At 50.3% G+C, this 19546-nt stretch overlaps 8 protein-coding genes across 8 annotated transcripts; 6 read left to right on the plus strand and 2 right to left on the minus strand.

Annotated features, from left to right (window-relative positions):
• The first annotated feature begins 241 nt into the window (after positions 1–241).
• On the plus strand, positions 242–631 carry A1O9_08020 (uncharacterized protein). The gene has a single exon (XM_013403575.1). The coding sequence runs from the start codon at positions 309–311 to the stop codon at positions 513–515; it is 207 nt and encodes a 68-aa protein (XP_013259029.1). The 5' UTR covers positions 242–308; the 3' UTR covers positions 516–631.
• Positions 632–2414: 1783 nt separating this feature from the next.
• Positions 2415–4031, plus strand: A1O9_08021 (uncharacterized protein; the record flags this gene model as incomplete). The annotated part of the gene is made up of 2 exons (XM_013403576.1): positions 2415–3860; positions 3927–4031. 2 exons carry the CDS (start codon positions 2415–2417, stop codon positions 4029–4031), a joined length of 1551 nt encoding a protein of 516 aa, XP_013259030.1.
• A 722-nt stretch (positions 4032–4753) lies between these two features.
• Positions 4754–5098, plus strand: A1O9_08022 (uncharacterized protein; the record flags this gene model as incomplete). The annotated part of the gene is made up of 1 exon (XM_013403577.1): positions 4754–5098. One exon carries the CDS (start codon positions 4754–4756, stop codon positions 5096–5098), a length of 345 nt encoding a protein of 114 aa, XP_013259031.1.
• A 783-nt stretch (positions 5099–5881) lies between these two features.
• Positions 5882–6690, plus strand: A1O9_08023 (uncharacterized protein; the record flags this gene model as incomplete). Its single annotated transcript, XM_013403578.1, has 2 exons — positions 5882–6128; positions 6194–6690. 2 exons carry the CDS (start codon positions 5882–5884, stop codon positions 6688–6690), a joined length of 744 nt encoding a protein of 247 aa, XP_013259032.1.
• Positions 6691–7306: 616 nt separating this feature from the next.
• A1O9_08024 (GINS complex subunit 1) lies at positions 7307–8064 on the minus strand (the record flags this gene model as incomplete). The annotated part of the gene is made up of 2 exons (XM_013403579.1): positions 7307–7969; positions 8038–8064. The coding sequence occupies 2 exons, from the start codon at positions 8062–8064 to the stop codon at positions 7307–7309; spliced, it is 690 nt and encodes a 229-aa protein (XP_013259033.1).
• Positions 8065–9570: 1506 nt separating this feature from the next.
• A1O9_08025 (uncharacterized protein) lies at positions 9571–10636 on the minus strand (the record flags this gene model as incomplete). The annotated part of the gene is made up of 2 exons (XM_013403580.1): positions 9571–10434; positions 10484–10636. The coding sequence occupies 2 exons, from the start codon at positions 10634–10636 to the stop codon at positions 9571–9573; spliced, it is 1017 nt and encodes a 338-aa protein (XP_013259034.1).
• Positions 10637–13105: 2469 nt separating this feature from the next.
• A1O9_08026 (uncharacterized protein) lies at positions 13106–13549 on the plus strand (the record flags this gene model as incomplete). Its single annotated transcript, XM_013403581.1, has 1 exon — positions 13106–13549. One exon carries the CDS (start codon positions 13106–13108, stop codon positions 13547–13549), a length of 444 nt encoding a protein of 147 aa, XP_013259035.1.
• Positions 13550–16565: 3016 nt separating this feature from the next.
• Positions 16566–18200, plus strand: A1O9_08027 (acetolactate synthase I/II/III large subunit; the record flags this gene model as incomplete). Its single annotated transcript, XM_013403582.1, has 1 exon — positions 16566–18200. One exon carries the CDS (start codon positions 16566–16568, stop codon positions 18198–18200), a length of 1635 nt encoding a protein of 544 aa, XP_013259036.1.
• Positions 18201–19546: the final 1346 nt, after the last annotated feature.

Genomic DNA, 19546 nt, shown 5'->3' on the forward strand with positions numbered 1-19546 from the left:
GCTTTGTGCTAGGATATAAGAGTAATCTGCCTTTGTTTTCCCTTCTCGGTACAGAATCACCCCAGCCAGGTAAACTCTTGGGATTCCGGCATCATCGACAAGGTCCATGTGCTGCAGGAACGAGGGCTGCCACAATGTTTACCAATGACCGCAGTAGGGTAGCCAAAGGCAAAGACGGAAAGAGAATTACTAGACGTACGAAGAATGCACGCCAGGTGGTAAGGTTTCTCTATGTCCTTGCGATCTCACCGGGCGTGAAAACTGCGAGAAGCTTGTATGTCTGGGCATGGAGGAATACGGGCATATTGATGCGATCTACAATAATGCAGGAATGGCATACTTTGGCTGGATGGATGAAAGCAAAGATGAGGACTGGTACGAGACAGTCGATCAAGAACTTAGCCTGGTTTATCTCCTCACTCGAGTTGCATGGCCGCAAATTAAGGTGTCCGGGGCGTCGGGTATCAATGTTGGCTCTGTCAACGGATGAGTTGCCGTTGAGCATGTTGCGGTGAAGGACGGCATCATAGCCATGACAAAGGAGCTGGCAATGAAAGGGCGTACTCATGGCATTAGGGGCAACTCGGTTTCACCAGGGGTCATTGAGACGCTCCAGACAGCACCATTGACGAAGAATTCCGACTGGTCGGCAGGAATGCTCAGCTAAGTCATGCTGGGCCGTTTTGGAAGGCCAGATGAGAGTTCATACATTTCTGGTATCGATTCAAGATCAATAGAGGACTGACAGCTTGGTAATGATCTCGAATTTCAGGCTATGTCAAAGCTGGTTGACGACTGGGAATATGAAAAGCCAAAGGGCAATCTCATTCGCTTGTTCTCTATCGATATCGAGGCCGGGGCCTTGGATTTTTGAAGAGTTGTGCCCAGGTCGTCAAGCCATCATGTGGACGTGCTGAGTTAGTGGAACAGACAATCTAGACACTTGTTGGAGAAGAACTTTCTCCATCTCACTCCTGCAATGCACCTGTCCTTTATGTTGAACCCCTTCAAAGTGAGTAGATAAACATGTCTTACGCGAGAAATAGGTCACTGGAGCTCAACCCCACGCAACAAGTCACTGGGCAACGCAGATGGCAACCATAGAAGACCACATAGACCACAACTTTCACTAACTAGACCACATTGATAGTGTTGTTACTGGTGAGGTTTAGCCCCGAAAGCCTTCAGTGGGAGCATTTCCGGCCCGCGCATTACTATCAGGCCAGATACCCGCGTGGCTTTGGAGGCACTTGCTAACGCGTTGGAGCGCACAGGGATGTCATATTCAGCATCGGAAGCTGTCGGCGGAGAATGCAGACCTTGTGTGATGTCTGCCAGGTATAAGAATGAGAATGGTGCCTCATCCGGAACGTTGGATGTGCGACTGCGTGCCGGAAAGATGCAGCCCCATTACTCCGTACCATCCTTCCGAGCAAAAAGCCTGAAACAGTGTGACAATGGTTTCGAAAGAAAATCCACTACCTCCTAAGTCGGTGCACGAGTAAACATCAAATGGAGTGCATTGATGGCTGTAAAGGGGTTTTCTCGGAGTTTTCTCGTGGCGCTGCAAATGTATTGTCGTTGGAACGAGAAATGCTACTCGTAAACGTTTAGCAACTGGATTAGGAGTCATGAATTCTCCATCATGCGAGGAAGCCTTGGCATTTATCACGTGGCTGAGAGTTGGTCTCGCACACGTCACACCGAAATAAACTGGTCTCTCGAATTCCTTCTATGTTATTTCAAAATCATGTGCTATATCTCTGCTGGCTGCAGTGACTCAGTGAATCCATGAGGCTTCGATGTCTAGTGCTGTCACGTGCCTGATTCAGAGAGCGGACACCGAGTATGTACAAACTACTGTAGATAGAGGCCGGAGTACTGGTACATACGAGACACGAGGGACGACGGCCATTTATTTTTGGGGCCTAGGCACTCAATGCCCGCCCCTTCAATAAGCCCTACCCACTCACCCGGCGTCCCCCCTGCAGGCCTGCAAGCCAGGGATTAGGGATGCGCGCAGGGGATCATCATCTCGTGCCCAAACATGCAGTGATCTCGGATCACTGTTTTACTCACCTTTGCTACCCACGTTCCGTTCAATGACAGCCTTGATTCGCAACAATTGAACCCGATATACATATTTTAGTCTACTATATACTTCATGGTCATCGAAGTGCAATCAGTGGAATGATATAGGACTCTCGCGGCCGTTGGGAGTCTGGTCCAGGTCTAGTATCACGTCATTTCGTTTGGTTACCTATCTCTGCTCGCCTTTTTTTTCTTTCTGTTTCATCCGATAAACACCTTGCCAGTCTTGCGCGTCCTTCCGATCCCTACATCGCTCTATCTCTCTTCTCTACCATTCTGCCTTTCAGTCCGCTGTTCACTCCGTTAGGTTCCCTTCAGCAGATATGGTAGCGGCCACTCTGTGTACGTCTTTCCCAGACACTTCGGCAACTGCTATCATCGTCCCTAGCAAACCCAACCCTCTTACCGTCTCCTTTGCTCAATTGTCCCGAGATATCCTTCAATTTCAGGCCCAGCTGTCCCAGCTCGGTATCCGGCACGGCGATGCAGTTTCAATAGCGCTACCTAACAGTTATGAATTTATCGTGTCCTTCCTCGCGACCTCCTACCAGAGAGCCATTGCCGCTCCATTAAATCCCGCATACAAGCAAGATGAATTTGAATTCTACATTGAAGATCTCTCCTCCGCTGTGGTGATTCTGCCTCACGGAGCATTTGCTAAGAATGGGCCTGCAGTGCGGGCTGCGAGAAAATACCAGGCAGCTATTGCCGAATGTTTCCTCCAGGACTCGAAGCTTGTACTCGACATCAAAGAGCAGGGCAAACTGGCGCAGCGGCAGTCCGAACCAGTAGCGCATGCTCAGCCTGAGGATGTAGCTCTGGTTCTACATACCAGCGGAACTACTGGAAGACCGAAGGCTGTGCCTCTAAGTCACCGCAACCTCACCCGGACCATGCAAAATATTGGCAATACCTATGAACTCTCGCCCAAGGACCGGACATATCTGGTAATGCCTTTGTTCCACGTGCACGGGCTCCTGGCTGGGTTCCTTGCTCCTTTGAAGGCTGGTGGTTCTGTCATTGTCCCTCCAAGCTTTTCTGCTCGATCATTCTGGGCCGATTTCATCACACATAAAGCGAACTGGTACACAGCGGTGCCTACAATCCACCAAATCCTGCTTAAGAACCCGCCGCCAAATCCCATGCCTCGGATCCGGTTTGTTCGATCATGCTCTTCTCCTCTATCTCCTAAAACGTTCCGTGAGCTAGAACGAACATATGGTGCACCGGTATTAGAAGCATATGCCATGACAGAAGCCGCCCATCAAATGACTTCGAATCCACTGCCACATCGAGGCAAACGGCAACCAGGCAGTGTTGGCTTTGGGCAGGGTGTGGATGTCAAGATCCTCAACGACCAGGACAAAGAGGTACCTCAGGGTATGGAGGGTGAGATCTGTATCCGAGGGGAGAATGTGACTCGCGGCTACATCAACAACGAAAAGGCAAATAAGGAGGCCTTCACATCCAATGGTTTTTTCCGGACGGGCGATCAAGGCAAGAAGGACGCAGATGGTTATGTCATCATCACTGGGCGAATCAAGGAGCTGATCAACCGAGGAGGAGAGAAGATCAGTCCAATTGAACTGGACCATGTGATAGCTACACTTCCTCAAGTGTCGGAAGCAGTCAGCTTTGCCATTCCCTCGGATTTATTTGGTCAGGAAGTGGGAGTCGCGGTTGTACCTAAGCCAGGAAGCACCGTGACGGAGGACGCTATCACAGCATACGTGGCTAGCAAGACAGCCAGCTTCAAGAAGCCAAGCAGGGTATGTTCGGAGACGCTAACCCCAGATTTCTGGGTCCGGACATGTGCTAACGATTTGACTTTGCAGGTTTGGATTTTGAAAGAGATTCCCAAGACCGCGACGGGGAAGATACAGCGAAGGAAAGTGGCAGATTCGATGCTCGCCAAGGACGAACCACGACCTAGACTGTAGAACGAGGGCAGAGACGCCCGAGAAGTCGGGGTGGCTTGAAGAGTTGTTCCTATTCTTTTTCGTGCATGTATGGATACAAGGCATAAAGGGGGCAGGGTGAATGTTTTGGCGGACCCTGCATCTCTGCGGAAGAGCCCGGGCAAGGCTGTGAAGAGACCGAAAAGACATGCTCCACGTCCTAGGCTGTAGATCTGACAATGACCCTGGCCATGTCAGCTGGGGGACACATGCAGATGAGCTAGTTAGATGGATAGATAGCTCTTGCAGTCCTGGGGTAGCTGTGTAGCTGGGTTCACAACCCTTGAACCTTGATGAACTCCGGAACATCTGCACGCCCTATTCGTGCTACGCCCTGTGAAGCTGTGAGGGCTTGTCCTTATATTGTGGAGATGCGGAGCAGCTGGGCTTCTGTTTTCGTTAGTCTTCTCACGTCGACTCCAACATTCGGATGGGGGATCTGTGAGTTGCACATCGATTTCCCGAGATATCTCATCCGTCACTCAACACACGCATCTAGCCTTTCTAGCCTGTACAGTTCCCATATGTCTGCTTCCATATTCTTCCGTAACAGTTCACGCCAGATCAGCCAGTCTCATCGTCAGTACTCATTCGCCCGCTCAGTTGCCTCTCAATCCCGACTGTCGGCGTCCCCGCATCTCACCCACAACTCGAAACCAATCAGCAGCACTCCCCTCTGCACACTCACAACCACGCACCTCAGGATGTCCTCAACGTCCTCCGCTGCACCCGTCTACGAATGGCTAGTGCACATTCCAGATCTCCCTGGCGCGCTCGACAAGCGACTTGCCGTTCGTCCGGAGCATCTCTCGAACCTCAAGCCCAGCATCGATGCGGGCAAGGTCGTCTTTGGCGGTGCTCTGCTGTCCAAGCAGCCTGCGGAAGGGGAGGCCCCAGACATGGTGGGCAGCTTCATGATGATCAAGGCCGAGAGTGAAGAGAAGGTGCGGGAGTGGATCGAGAAGGACGCCTACACCAGGGGCGGTGCGTGGGATGCGAAGAATGCGAAGGTCTACCCATTCCGATGTGCAGTCAGGACAGCCATGTGAGGACTCGTGTGTCAGAGAGGTCGGGGGACATGGACATGGACATGGACACGGTGTGGTGCATGCCTTATCCGTGGTGGTATGGGCATGTAAAGCTTTCTACGCATGCCGGTGTGACTGTGCCGGCTACAAGTGCCAATATATGATCCCACCATGGCAACAGCTATTGATTGCTAGACTTGGTGGAGCCTTACACCTCTCTCCTGTCTACGGAACTGATGACCGATCCTAGAATCCAGTCACAGCCGCTGTCTCAACAAATCCATGTTTCATGCTCCTCACATATTTACAAAAGCTGCAAATGTGATGTGGGACACGTGATACATGACACGGCAACGTGCCTGATCGTTCATTCTCTGTGGCCAACCGTGTAACCGCAGCCGTCACCATGACGAGAAAAGAAGCCCAGGACAGAATTGCTGCTGAGAAGGGACCATCTCGGGAAATATTGAAAGATTGTCTTCGGTGACGACGGTAGGAATGGAATTTGCTGACGTCCCCTTCCCTTCCTGTCTTGCCTGACTGACTGTCGGCCCAATCCGCCCATTCCTGCACGTTGCCATGGTGCAGCTCAAAAAAGAGAAAGCGAAGCACAAGAGAGCCTCGCCAGATCCAACAGTCTCTGGCTCTGAACATATTCAACTTCTCAAAACACTGCTTACCGCTTCGAACCTACCCCCTAGCCATCATCTTGAATCTCTGTGTATCAACACTTTCACTATCTACCTCCTGCTCTTTTCCCCATTGCCACAATCATCTTGCAAATCATTATCAGCAATTGAAACGATGAAGCTCCTCACTATACTCCTGTCCATAACCCTCCTTGCCATCAAAGCTCTAGCTGACGAAGGCCACGGAGACCACGTGGCCTCGGTGGTTGAGAATAACCCCAAGTCAGCCACATTCCAAGCTGTCCTGCAAACTGGCAAGCCTGTCCAAGGTCAAATCACTGGGGTTTCTCACGACAATGGTACTGGGGTCGATTTCAACATCAATTTCTTTGACTTCCCGCCTTCTGAAGACGGACCATTCAGTAAGTCTGCTATTTTGTGCCAATCCACCCGCCCAGTTAACTAAGAAAGCATCTTCTCCCTCTAGAATACCACATCCATGTAAACCCCATCCCCGAAGACGGCAACTGCACCGGTGCTGGGAGTCATCTGTCGCCCTATGGTCGCCCAGACACTCCAGACTGCAATACCGACGATCCTTCGACCTGCCAGCCAGGCGACTTGAGCGGCAAGCACGGCGTCATCGACGACACGGCCGAAGAAAGAAACTTCCAACGCAGCTACCTCGACCTATATCTGAGTGCCAACCCAGAAAATCCCAGTTTCTTCGGCAACCGCTCCGTTGTCGTCCATGCCCTGAATGGCACAAGGTTGAATTGTGCCAACTTCACCCAACAGTGGCCGGCCAATAATGGAAGTGGAGGGTACGGACCCGAAGATTATAATCCTGTTAATGGGGATAACGGCTCGGATGCGCCTGCAAATGCATCGAAAGGTGGTGCGGAAGGCATGTTCAGGAGCCTATATCCCGAGCTTTCCCTCCCACTAGTGTTGACTGTCGCTTACGCCATTTTACTGCTCTGATCACCCAATCTGACACGAGAATATCTTGAGTAGATCAGTGGCGACAACTGGGACTGGCTGGCAGGGGTCAAATCTCTCGTTTCTCAGCATAATGGCAGGTGGACACGTTCAGGGATCATCATTTGTCAAAGTCCAAATTGCTTTCACATGGAGTTCATGGTATCATATCAAAGCGGCTAAAAAATCCGAACGGACGCGGAATAAGCAGGCCGCGCAAATTACTGTAGAAATAGCAAGTAATCAATCACAATCAGAATCATCATCGGTTTCAGTGTGCAATGGGTGCTTCTTGTTCGCTGACTGCTCGAGAGACCTAGTATCAAGACAACAATCATTTCGTAGCATGCACCGGCAGACTTGAAATCGTCCCAATTTGGGGACTTGTCGCAAGGACTCAAATGAGGCTTGCTCGACTCAGCTTCGCTGAGAAGATGCTTCTAGTGCATACATGGACTAGACTGATGTCGACGGTTGCATTGGATTTTAGCAACAGCATTCATCTCGCGCTGGCCTCGCTCCCGTCCATCTCGCTCAGAAGCCAGGCATCCAGATCCCACATAAGTCATAATCCCACTCAATTGTCTAAAACACAGACCCATCCGCTGTCCGGACCAACTCAATTCAACCGCTGCAAAAACCCTTGCTGAATCAACCTCTCGACATCCGCAAACCGGACGTAGAACTGGCTGTTCTTCGTCAGATTGATCGCGCCGTATTCCGTCTGGATCTCGCCCGCATCGCGCAATACACGCACATCGATGAACAGATCCCTGGGCGGCGTCAGCGACCCGGTGAGGTCGACGTCCGTCCACTGGCCCTTGTACGCCGACAGCAGGTCCGTGTACTGGCGGAAATACTCCTCCTCCTCGGGCGAGAGAGAATTGTTATTCGAGGGTTGAGCGTTCTCTGCCATGGTCTGCACATCATTGGTGGTGGTGGGGTGATTGGTACTCGGGTCGAAAAGGTCCTTTCCCTCCCAGCACCACGCCTCGACCCGCTGGGCGCGCACACGGTGGTACGCCAGCAGGCAGCGTTTGTTGCGGCGCATGCTGAGGTGGTCGACGAGCAGCGCGCACGCCGTCGCGGGGTGTTCGGCCGGGTTGAACGTGTTCTGCGTCAATGTCTCGCCATCCTCGTCCGTCACGCTGCTGCTGAACGGCGCCAGGATGTTGGTCACATCGCGGTCGAGATCGCGCACTTCGCGCACGCATGCGCGCACCAATTCCGTTTGGTACGGTGGTAGAGTCGGGAGGGTCAGGGTGCGTTTGGCGTGTTGGACCTGGATGTTGGAAGGGCGAGAGACTGGTTAGTGGTCGGAAGGGAACGAATGCCGGCGGTGGAACTTACGAGCTTGTTCCCAAGCTCTCCGTGCATTGGAGCGACATGGATCTGCTGTGGCTTGTGGGCGTGAGGTGAGGTGAGATGACCTGTGGAAATTCATTAAATATCGACAAATGACAAATGGTAGAGGAGAGAGCGTGTACGTGTTTGCGGGGTTTGATCGACACGCGTGAGAGGGGTGGTCAGTCCCGGGCCAGTCACGGGCGCGCGAAGGCCTCTTCTTTCCCCTTCTTGGTCACATGACTGCAATGCTTTCATCCTACCGCGGCATCCAAAATATCTCGTCATCCAGAGATAGGGCAGGATTTGATTCGATTACATCAGACAAATAATGATCGCTCTCCTCAGTTTTGTCTGTCTTGAATGGACTATTAGTCTGATATCTGTTGCGAAAATACTATTTACTGTATGACAGCTGGGATGGATATGGCTTCAGGAGAGTGTGAGTGTGAATCTGTTTGATCTAAGACGCTGACATTCATTGTTCAGGAGACAGCATGTCTCTGGCTTGTTTTCCATGTGTCGTATACATTATGTACGTCGTGATGCGAGGTGAGTTCATTCTCGTGCCTTGCCGATGGAGCAAGTCCTGCTCAGTGCAAAAGCCTCAAGGGAAATGGAGAATTTGGGCGCAAGGCTGAACCCCTTTGTGGGGCAAGGCTGCCCTTCCAATATGCCGCCGGATGCGATCAGAAGTTCAGAACGTCAAGGGATCGGCATCAAGCTTTGGTTGCTGGTTCGCACTACGGTGAACTGGGCCGATGATATTGGTGTTGATATGATTAATTGGGTAGTGCTAGATTGCACCACTCTATTGAGACGATGACATGGTCATTGTCAGGATGTACTGAGTATCATCATGGACAGCTAGGAGCACGAGCAGCTCTCAAGCTGAATGCAGCTCATAGTTTCACTGTACTACCATTGAATAATGTCACTATGAGCATTGAGCTTCCTGCTGGTCCAAACTCACACAAGAGCCATCAGCACTCTACAACTGCTGGGACGATGAGGCGTTACGATCGGACCGGGCGTAGCCTTGTATAGCTGATAACAGCAGTTCTACAGAGTTTACACATACACCCAATGCTTCTGAAAGACGTATTGAGTGAAAGATTGTAACTTGTCACAGCATTGAAGGTCGTCGATTACACTTGCCATCATTACATAGTTTTTCTTGAAAATATTGTGTCTGCTGCGTCTATGACCCTTACTCAATTGGAGCTGCTTCTGCTTGTCCTGTCAAAGCAAGCAAAGCTCTCAAGGTCTGATTGAACACCACTGCCCAGATCCCCCTTGCTGACCCACGTACTGGTGGTTGGTGATCTGTAAAAGTCAGGTCGGTGTTGCGGGCCCGTTCCTTTTCAGTCGATGTGGAAAGCTGCAAACGCTCCACCGTGTAATCAATGTCTCCTTTTCCCTCTCTCTATCCGTACAAGCACCTGTGAGTCTGTTCTTCGGCAATTCCTCTGATCATTAATTTCGAAGTGCCATGAGCCGCCCTTTGTATTGTGAAACAGTGGTAAATAAGGATATGGATCATGATGGGTAGCGCATTTGGCAAAGACGACAGGTGAAATCGAAAACCCAGCGCTTTTGTTCAGCTATACTCTCTTCTGATGTAGGAAGGCGGAACACCACCTTGGACTTGTGCTTGCACCGCATCTGATTGAGATCCAGAGTGTCGATCAGGCGAACCAGTTCGTTGTCGAGCGCGGTCTTGTGAAGCTCTTTCTGCCTGTCCATGAGCTTTACGCAGACTTTCCAGTATCCATCCGTGTAGTAATCCATGACTCGGTCGGTCATGGGTTTCTTGCAGACCTCCTCATAGTTCTCAGTCATGAAAGTGGTGATGCGCAGTCGCAATCCTTGGTCCGAGGGTGGAACTTGCTCGTACAAAGTCACCAATGGGTCAGCGAAGTTGTCCAGTAAGTGGACCTCCTTGGCATCCTCTAGGAAACGATCGGAGGCGAGCTCCGCGAGCTCTTTGATGCCGAGATAGTCGGCATACTTGTAGACCATCGCATTGACCTTGAGACATTTTGCTATCTTCTCAATTTTGTCTTGTTTATCCTCCTCCGAAACTTGGTCATCACTTTCAGAATCTTGTGGAGCATTGGAGCTGATCGCCTTTGGTGCTGTGTCACTGCCCTCCTGGGGATCGGCCACGATGGTAGGCTCATCTTCAGCCATCCTTTCGGACGCTTCTAGTTCTCCTTCTTCTTCAGTCGGGCCCTCGTTCTCAATCTGGCGGAACTCCAACTCTGGAGGATCTGAACAGAGACTCCGGAAGATTTCGGGCACATTTGATGCATCATATGTCTTCGTGTAAAGGAAAAGGATGACCCGACCCATTACTGAAGGGATAACCTCATTGTACGTGGCCTTCTGCTCACTTGCTTCCTGCTCACCGTCAGCGAACGAACCCTCCTCTTCGGAACCCGATGCTTACCTTAAAGGAGCCGGCGCACATTTTGTAGAGAACAGGAGATCCACGACAGATGACATTGCGATGGACGCGAAATTGCGTGCCCTGGCACTCGATGGTGAAGTCAGAGAACTCCCCCGTCTTCAGGATCTCAAGCCCCAAGGACGGATTGGACATTGTAATGAGAAGGGATCCTGGACAGGGAAAATGGAAAATAACCAGAACTCGAGAGTCTATAATGGGATTTTTGGACCGACGGAAGGAAGGTTGGTGAGATGTCATCGGGGCTTAGGCAATATTTTCAAACGCGACTATAGCGCATTCGAGGAGTGACGAGATTGATACGTGACCTTGAAATGGTTGTCAGGCAGCGCACCTCTGTGAAGTTGAATCATGTGAAGTGCTTGAAGTGAAGTTGGGCAGTTCCACGACAAGACTGCAAACTCCCAATAATCAAAGAGCATTCGAGCCACTCACCGAAAATCTAAATTCAAGCCCCTGGAACGTTGAAACTCTTGAAAGAACGATGGTGAATTTGAAACTTTCATTGGCATGCGCCAAAAAGACCGCTACAAACAGAACAAAGCAGCATCCAAGTATACATATGTAGTTTCATTCGAGACAGCCTCTGATGCTTCAACAGCCCTGTCTACTCAATTGTCCCAGCGACCTCTGGGTGCAGCGTACTTGATAGGTGCGCTGCAGGCGGTACCTATCTGCTGGGTATAAAACTGACGCAGTGGCGCTCCATCCTGAGGGCGTGTTCTCATCATCCAAGCCTACACCTTATGATCGTTTCAGAATGTTCGGTATCCCTACTGCGAACAAAAATGCTAGCCCCACAAAACAGCAAGGTGCCGTAAGCAACGCCGCAATGCTGCAGCTCGAGAAAAGCCTTAGTGGGCCTGATTTCAGAAGACCATGAGTCGACGGAGGTCAAATCTCCGCCGTATCAGTCCATACCCAAGGACCTCAATATCATTCAAATGGGACAAGAGGCAATCGAGCTCTCAAACAAGCTGCATGACCATTCGAAGGAAATGACTGCATCCTGCTTTCAACGTCTTAAGACCGGATCTCCCCAGAATGCCACCCTACCATTGTCACATCAGCGTTGATCTTGATAACTTAAAGGTGACCCATCGGGTCCAATCACGGGTTTGGAATAACGTATTGATTCTCTCAATGGGAACTTGAAGATCGAACACTGGCGCAACGTTACTCAGTATATGGGTGGCGCAAAAGAGGTTGTGTATAGTTTTCCTTGTAGACCCTTAGTCCTGACTTTGTTAGATGCGAATTTTCGGAGCTGGGACCTATGTTCTCGGCGACGACCTCACGTCGAATTGTTGGTAATTCGCCTATCTCAAAGAATTAGCATATCTTGATGTCGACAAAATTCCGCCCATCTCCATTGTTATTTATGAAGGGGACTCGAACTTGGGAATCGCTCCGTTGTGGTTTGGTTTATGGCTGTAGGCTTGGATCTGTCAAACGGGCATAGTGATTCCTAGAATTAATTCAACGTGCAGCTTCCGTCACGGTCGACATTTACACTCAGCCCGACGATGCAGCAACGAAGTTGAGAAGCAGACCTGTGCTGTTAACCCCGATAACCCGGTTATCAGGCATCTTTGTGCTGCTTTCCTGCCATGAGCCTCGTCCGACTATCCCCGATTGATCGATAAGCTGCTCAACGGGGAACAACTTGAACTTGTTGCAACATAGAGTGATTCTTGGACCAGCATTCGGTATCATTAGCCGACTTGGCTTTACCGAGGACTTCGGGTTTCACTGAACGGTCAAAAAGAAGAAGATCAGATGGGTTGCGGTGCGGTGGCCATCGCACAGGGCGGTAATCGCGCGTCGCGCGTTATACTACATACAAGTTGTTGAGCCAGAATCCGTGACTATTGTCCATAGCAGTCTTTGCCAAGGGAGAGATGGCGACACACAGGGCCGTTTCTCAACATCGGTTGGGCCGCTTACGTATTCTTCGAACTACTGCGTAGCAAGCGACGCAAGCGACGACAGATCACTCTTGAAGCGAGATAGCCATCGTCAACATTGGATACGGTCAGCTAATCCCCCAAAGTGCCAATTTTGGACGATCCTTGCACAAGGATGAACCAAACATGCGGCTGGCCGTCCGAGCAGCAACCAGATTGTGGGCGTCTATGACGTCAGGTGGCGTGCACTGGCTACACCCGCGCCAATACTATGCAACGATCAACTGATATATCAGTGAGAATAGAGAGGATGGAAGTTTTGACGTATATACATAGTATGCAGTATGTAGCTCAACAAGCGTTTTGGGACAGCACTATATCTGGACACGAAATACCAATTACTAAGTTCACATATGCATTTTACATAATCCAAAAGGTTGAGCCCACGAATGCATGGATCCTGCTCCTTGTATATACGTATCTCCATCATTCGCTATATCAGCTTTTGGTCCAGAAGGGCAACTTTGAACTGCCGTAAAGAGCAAGGTGCCTGTACTGCTAGTAGCGGCCGATCTTTCATGACTATATAAATGAACCGTAACACCACCTCAATGATCTCCTTCGTACCATTCGCAACCTCATAAGCAGTACTAGAAACGAGAAACCTTCTTAAAATAAGACTTACCAAGTACCAAAAATGACTGAGCAATACGCACAACGCTTGCCCAACCCATACAGCAATTGGTCTGCCGAGGATCCAGCACATCCCACTTTCGTAGTGCATGGCACCGACGACACTCCTGGCCGCAAAGCGTACTTCATCTATCTAGAAGCTGCCCCAGACCACGAAGAGGATGTACGGTCCTTCATGCGCGACATCAACACCGGAGTGGACAAGGAGCCTGGTACGGGCCCGTGGTTTGGGACGCGCTACTCCAAAACAAGCTTCGCCATTTTCGAGGCCTTCCCAGACGCAAAGAGACGTCACGATCACGATGAGGGCCCGGGCGGAACGAACTTTGCCCGCATCGAAGAGCTGAGAAAGTGGTTGGCTCAACCAGCACAAATTTACAGGTTAGATGTCATGTTCGGGAAGTTTGGAACTATGTTTGGAGAAGAGATGGAAGCCATTGCGAAGTGAGGGTGGAGTGAGCGAGCTCTAGGCCACTGCGGTAGAGAGGATGTTCTAAACCCATAGCAAGAGCCGCCTCCTGAGGTACCTAGAATGCAATTAAGTACGGACTGCTAGGATTTGCATGATTTCAAACTTCGCTGGTATATAGTAGTGCTAGTACTTAGGTACATCTAATTCAGTGTTTCCATTCGCGATCCGAATGCAAGAGGCGCTTCAAGAGACACTCGAGATGAAAATGCTGGCAGCACTTATCGCAGGTAGCGGCGACCGGCTCAATCGACACAAAATTCTCGTTGCTGGTTTCGACGCTGGGTAACTAGCTAACTCACGAGGAGTTTTATTGTGAGGTTGAGAGTACCCCTGCGGGTCAAGATGTACGTGAAGACTCCTTGAAGATCTAGCTGGGTACTTGCTGCGGGACTCCGTCGACATCCTCATCATTTTGTATCTGAAGACGGCAGCTGCAGCCGCCAGCCTCAGCCTGTTCCCACCTCCGACGAGCGATTTTTCGTCTGCGCTGGAGCTCCAGAAAACAGACCACAGTCAGTCCGCGCGTCCATCTTCTTCGCGTTCAGAAGGCCCCTGATGGCGTAATAGATCGACCTCCTTTCGCCGTTGGTAAATTTGTTGGTGACTGTTACCAGGATCTTCGGTAGAAGGCTTTCCTGCCTCTTCCGTCAAGTTCTTATATAGGTCCTTTAGCATCCAGGTCATCTCCGAGATCATCTGTAATCCTGAGCTGTTTTAGGACACGCATTTTGAAAAAATTTCACAACGGTCGACGGTGAAAGGTGTAGTTCTTCTGAAGTCAGGGCTATTTAGGGATGCTGCGGAAGCGCTGTTCAAGCCCCCTGCCATGAACTGTTCGGATCGAACATGTGTTTCCCGTGACCCTAAAAGATGAAACATGCTTCTTCAATGCGTTGGTTTTGGCTCATATCAGACAGTGCGATCAAGCGCATGGATCCTGCCAAATACGTCTGACCATGTGTGCGATATTTTGGCAGGACCTCACCGCAGCGCTTGTCATTGGTAGCAAACGTCATCAGATGTCTTTCTGTGTGCCCAGTGTGAGCTAGCGCAGAAACTTGAAAATTGCACTGGTTTCGATGAGTTCGATCCCGACTGGCTTCGAAAGCTTGTAAAGTTGTATTGAGGACCTCAGCGAGATGCACGAGGTATCACATCTCTCCCATGGTTAAGGTGAGGGCGGTAGTATCTATCTATGGTGGCTTGCCATAAGCAATCGGGCTTGCGAGTCGTGCGTGTGGTTGCGTGTGCTGTCACAGATACATTAGTCATCAATGGATGAGGCCTAGCATCTTCAACAGCTTATGTGCTCAAGGCAAGTGGTAACTTTAAGCGCTGCTCTGTATATCGTTCCCTGCGGTTGTATCATAAGACAACCATTGCGAGGCGCTTTAACGTTCCTCAAGTCCCAAAAAGATGGTGGCCCTTTCACGTGCGTATATCAAATATAGTCACCAAAATTGTTCACATCAACCTGAGACAAACCCAGCCGCTGGGGAGGCGTGTTGATCGACGACAACCTCCGAGAGGTCGCCAGTTCAATCCCCTCTCTCGACGACGAAATTCCTCCTCGATCGGGTTCGCGAAAAAATCCTCCGCCAGGGTTTTCCCTTCCTAGGACCGCCTGTAATGTAGGGGTTCCTAGGATTAGGTTTCTGCTGTTTTCTTTTTGAAGTGTATATACATGGAGCATTCCTGCGTGGATGTGGATAATGGACAGAAAGTGGATAGCTCACTTCGGTGAAGACTGTGTCTAGTTTGTTCTCCAGTAGGGGAGGTGTCCGCAATGGAGGTGAAGAGGCTAGAGAATGAGAGGCGGCAGTCAGTCTCTGTAAATTGCACCTACTAGTCCTATATTACTCGCGTCATCAGTATGGGAGAGTTCTCATGTAATCGAGCCTCGATGAAGAGGAAGGCAAGTGAAATTGAGTGTTGCCAACCAGCATCTGGAATCGAGGTACACGAGTAGATGTTTGTATCTCCATAAGCAGTGAATCTTCGGGGAGAGAACGCACTCTCCGGCCGAGATTTATACCGATCAAGCCCAAATAGGAGATATATGGAGCTTGTCGCTATTGGACAGTGTTCCAGATTGGGTCGGCTACCATCGGAAATCCTGGACGGTTTGGACGAACCAGCTAAAGACCACCGCGCGGATGCCGGCGATCCTCGATTACAATGTTCTTGATTGGTCGAGTTGCCGAATACTTCATTGAGTCACAACCCACGACGATGTACGGATCACTTGGAACACCCTCACTCAGAGGATTCTTTCTTCCTGCGACCCAGACTCTACAGTCATAGAAAGAGTTGTGTTTAGACAAGCACTACGACTTGAGGTATATTCATCCCATCCACGAAAGTGGTGCAATTCTACCCAACTGTGCTCGCAGCATTGCACCTGGAACTCTGTTGCAGCTATGGAAAGCCTTCGAGCAGCCAGTCGTCACCTGCAGCGCTCTCGGTCTCGAATTTCGCCAGGTGTAGCCTGCATACCCATCTCCGGCTCGAAATCATCCTTGGGACAACCTAAGACTCACCTGGCAACGTCATGTTCGAGGAGAAGTGTGGCGACGGCTGCGGTAATAAGTGAACCGTCGTAAGTCATAGCCTTCCTTGGGTGACGATCATTGAAAACCGCCTAAAGAGTTTGACAGTCATCATATCGATCCAGCAGCCACCTTTCCTCGCAGTATCAACAGTGGACCGCCCAGGGCCAGTTCTAGGCAGCCCATGGGACCGAGCTTTAGAGCGCAGTCTAACATAATCGACAATGGATATGTTGCTACTGAGGTCAGGCCATCTCCACGAGAAGTGGGCATGGAAGCAAAGGATGTCCTACACGATATGCTCGTTCAAAATGGTGTGAGCCAGATCTGTATGGTTTCCAGCTAGGTTCAAGCCACTGTACTGACTGAGATTAGTTTCACATACGACTTGTTCAGCGATCAGTACGTTCGACAGTACCCATCAGTCCAAAACTATCCGCTCCATGGAAGCGCAGCATGAACAAGGGGCGGGTCATATGGCCGAGGGCTATTTCAGAGCGACGGGCAAGCCTGGTGTGGCATTTGTCGCGGCGGGTGCAGGCCTGACTAGTATCGTTACGCCAATGCAGGATGCATTGTGTGACGGCACAGCGATCGTTGTCATATGTGGGCACACACCGAAACGCGCTCGTTTGGACCAGGATCCCCTTGTTGAAGTCACTGAGATTACGAAAGGATGCTCGAAATGGAATGTAATTGTCCAGGATATCAACGACCTGCCTCAGCGCATTCATGAAGCGTTTGCCATCGCGACAAGCGGACGGCCCGGTCCTGTTCTGATCGAGATACCTCAACGCCTTAATTCACAATTATTGACCAGACCAAGGCGCATAAGCAACACTTTCAAGACACGGATTAACCCATCCGGGGGAGCAGCACGAATACAGCCAGACCGACTGTTTCATGACACGCTTCAACGGGTAGCGCGCTTGGTCAACGGCGCTAAAAAGCCAATCCTGTATTGCGGGCAGGGTATGTCGGGCAACCCAGAGGGGGTGGCCATCTTGCAGGAGTTCGCAGACAAGGCGCAAATCCCGGTGACCACAACATTACAAGGGCTAGGGGCATTTGACGAGCACGACCCCAAAGCCTTGCATATGGTGGGCCTACATGGCGCTGCCTATGCCAACTTAGCCATCCAAGAAGCGGACCTAATTCTTGCCATGGGTGCCCGCTTTGATGACCGCGTTACTGGGAATATTGCTAAATTTGCCCCCAACGCTCTAAGCGCCGCTCAAGAGGGTCGCGGTGGTATCATACAGTTCGATATCGCGCCAAAGAACATCAACAAGGTGGTTTCGGTCACTGAATCGCTCCAGGGTGACTGCTCTGAGAACCTATCTCTGCTGATGCCGCTAGTAAATCCGGTTTCCAGCAGACCAGAATGGATGGCGCAGATTCAAATGTGGAAATCAAAATACCCTCTAACAGGATACTCCTCGACCCCCACAGAACCAGTACCTAGTCTCATTCGAGCGCAAGAGGTTATTGAGAGATTGAGTAATATAGTGGAACCTATTAAAGATCGCACAGTCATCGCAACCGGCGTTGGTCAACATCAGATGTGGGCGGCACAACATTTCAGGTGGCGGCATCCAAGAACCATGATCACATCAGGTGGGCTTGGAACCATGGGTTATGGACTGCCGGCCGCGATTGGCGCCAAAATCGCCCGTCCAGAGGCGTTGGTCATTGATATTGACGGCGATGCCTCCTTCAACATGTCGATAGCTGAACTACTCACCGCTAGCGCTTATAACATAGGCGTAAAGGTCTTGTTGTTCAACAACGAGCAAATGGGAATGGTGTCGGACCTACAGCGCTTGTACTACCAGTCACGCTTTGCACAGAATAGACAGGGAAATCCCGATTTTGTACTGGCTTCCGAAGCCTACGGAGTGTCCTCTCGACGGTGCGTCTCTCCAGGTGATATCGACGAAATGTTGAACTGGTTGGTGCATACCGATGGGCCCGCGTTGTTGGAGGTAATCACGGAGCAAAACAGCCCCGTGTGGCCTGTTGTCCCTGCCGGCAAAGGTCTCCACGAATTCATTACGTATCCCGAAGCTCATTCTTAGCTGCGGAGCATCTCATTCGGATGTGTCATGAATCAATGCAAAAGGAGTTTGTTGTCTGTTCAATTAATGCATCGCCACTATTGCGGAGAGGCTCTCCAGCGGCTTCGTGGAAGTCTACCTTCTCGACCGTGTTGAAGGTGGTGCGCATCAAAAACATCATCTTCCAAGGCCAAGTGGTTGTTGGTACCATGGCATAGAATATCGAAGCATTGGTGGTCGGTATTTAAAGGCTGGTGAATTGTGGCAGCCCCTGGCCCCCATTTGGACAAAAGTATCAGTAGCGACCCTAGCGAGTGTCGCGGAAGGGATGAAGAATGTCTCATTGGAATCATGATTGTCAAGAAGGCGATGGTCCGATGGATCAATGAGGTCATGAGCCACGTCTCTATTTATACCCAATATCTGGATAAAGCCTTTTCCATATCTCTATTGTTGAGGATCTCTTCTGTATCCCGCGGTCTCTTCTCTCAGTTACATACATATATTGAACTATATATGCGTGAAACTTGGGACGAATGCGAAAACACGAATACGGTGCAATGCTCAGCTTGACCATACATCGTACTGCATGCACCATTCCAATACGCCTGTTTTCGATGTCGCTCTCCATTCCGTTATTCCTAGGTATTCGCATATGCGCACTACGAAAAGTAAAGTAGATCTCATCAGACATTTTATTGGCCATTAGCATGTCTTGGACTACACGATCTACTTGTTATACATAAGAGGTGTTCTACAAACTTGGTCATACTTCTATTGAGTCGTGCCAATGAGAGTTCACTATCTCCATTCGAAGTATGAGAACCCTACACCAATGATGTACAGGGAGGCGATCCAGATACCATGTAGTCTGCTAAGGTCTGCATATATCGAGGGCTTTTAAAAGCTTCCCGCTTCAACGTCACAGCTCACAAGAGAACAAATTATGCAATGACCGCAGCAACAACCTCGCAAGGTGTACCCTTACCTTGTTTTTAAAGCCGCACATATTTCCGTGATGATAAATCGACGCTGGCGAATCCACTAAATGATCTGCTCCTGATCACAGATTCGACGGCTGCAGGCACCATGAGCAGCGGTCAGTGGTACAGATCTCACAAGAGTTCAAGAGGGACAAGGCAGGGAGAGTAGACGACAAGTAGAAGATCGACACAGTTAGCTTTGGACTGATCTGCTCAGTCACATGGGCAAGGCTGTTTTGAAAAATCCCCATATTCTGTGTCTTCACGTGGGACTGTAGTCGCGCAGATTAGTCATTGTCTTTTGTCTCAGTCTTTACTCTTCAGTTTACAAGGTCGGAGACAAGTGAAACAAAAGATGACAGAATCGTTATGGCGGGAGCTTGG

This window comes from Exophiala aquamarina (genome assembly GCF_000709125.1).
Source record: "Exophiala aquamarina CBS 119918 chromosome Unknown aczIA-supercont1.6, whole genome shotgun sequence".
NCBI classification, from domain to species: domain Eukaryota; kingdom Fungi; phylum Ascomycota; class Eurotiomycetes; order Chaetothyriales; family Herpotrichiellaceae; genus Exophiala; species Exophiala aquamarina.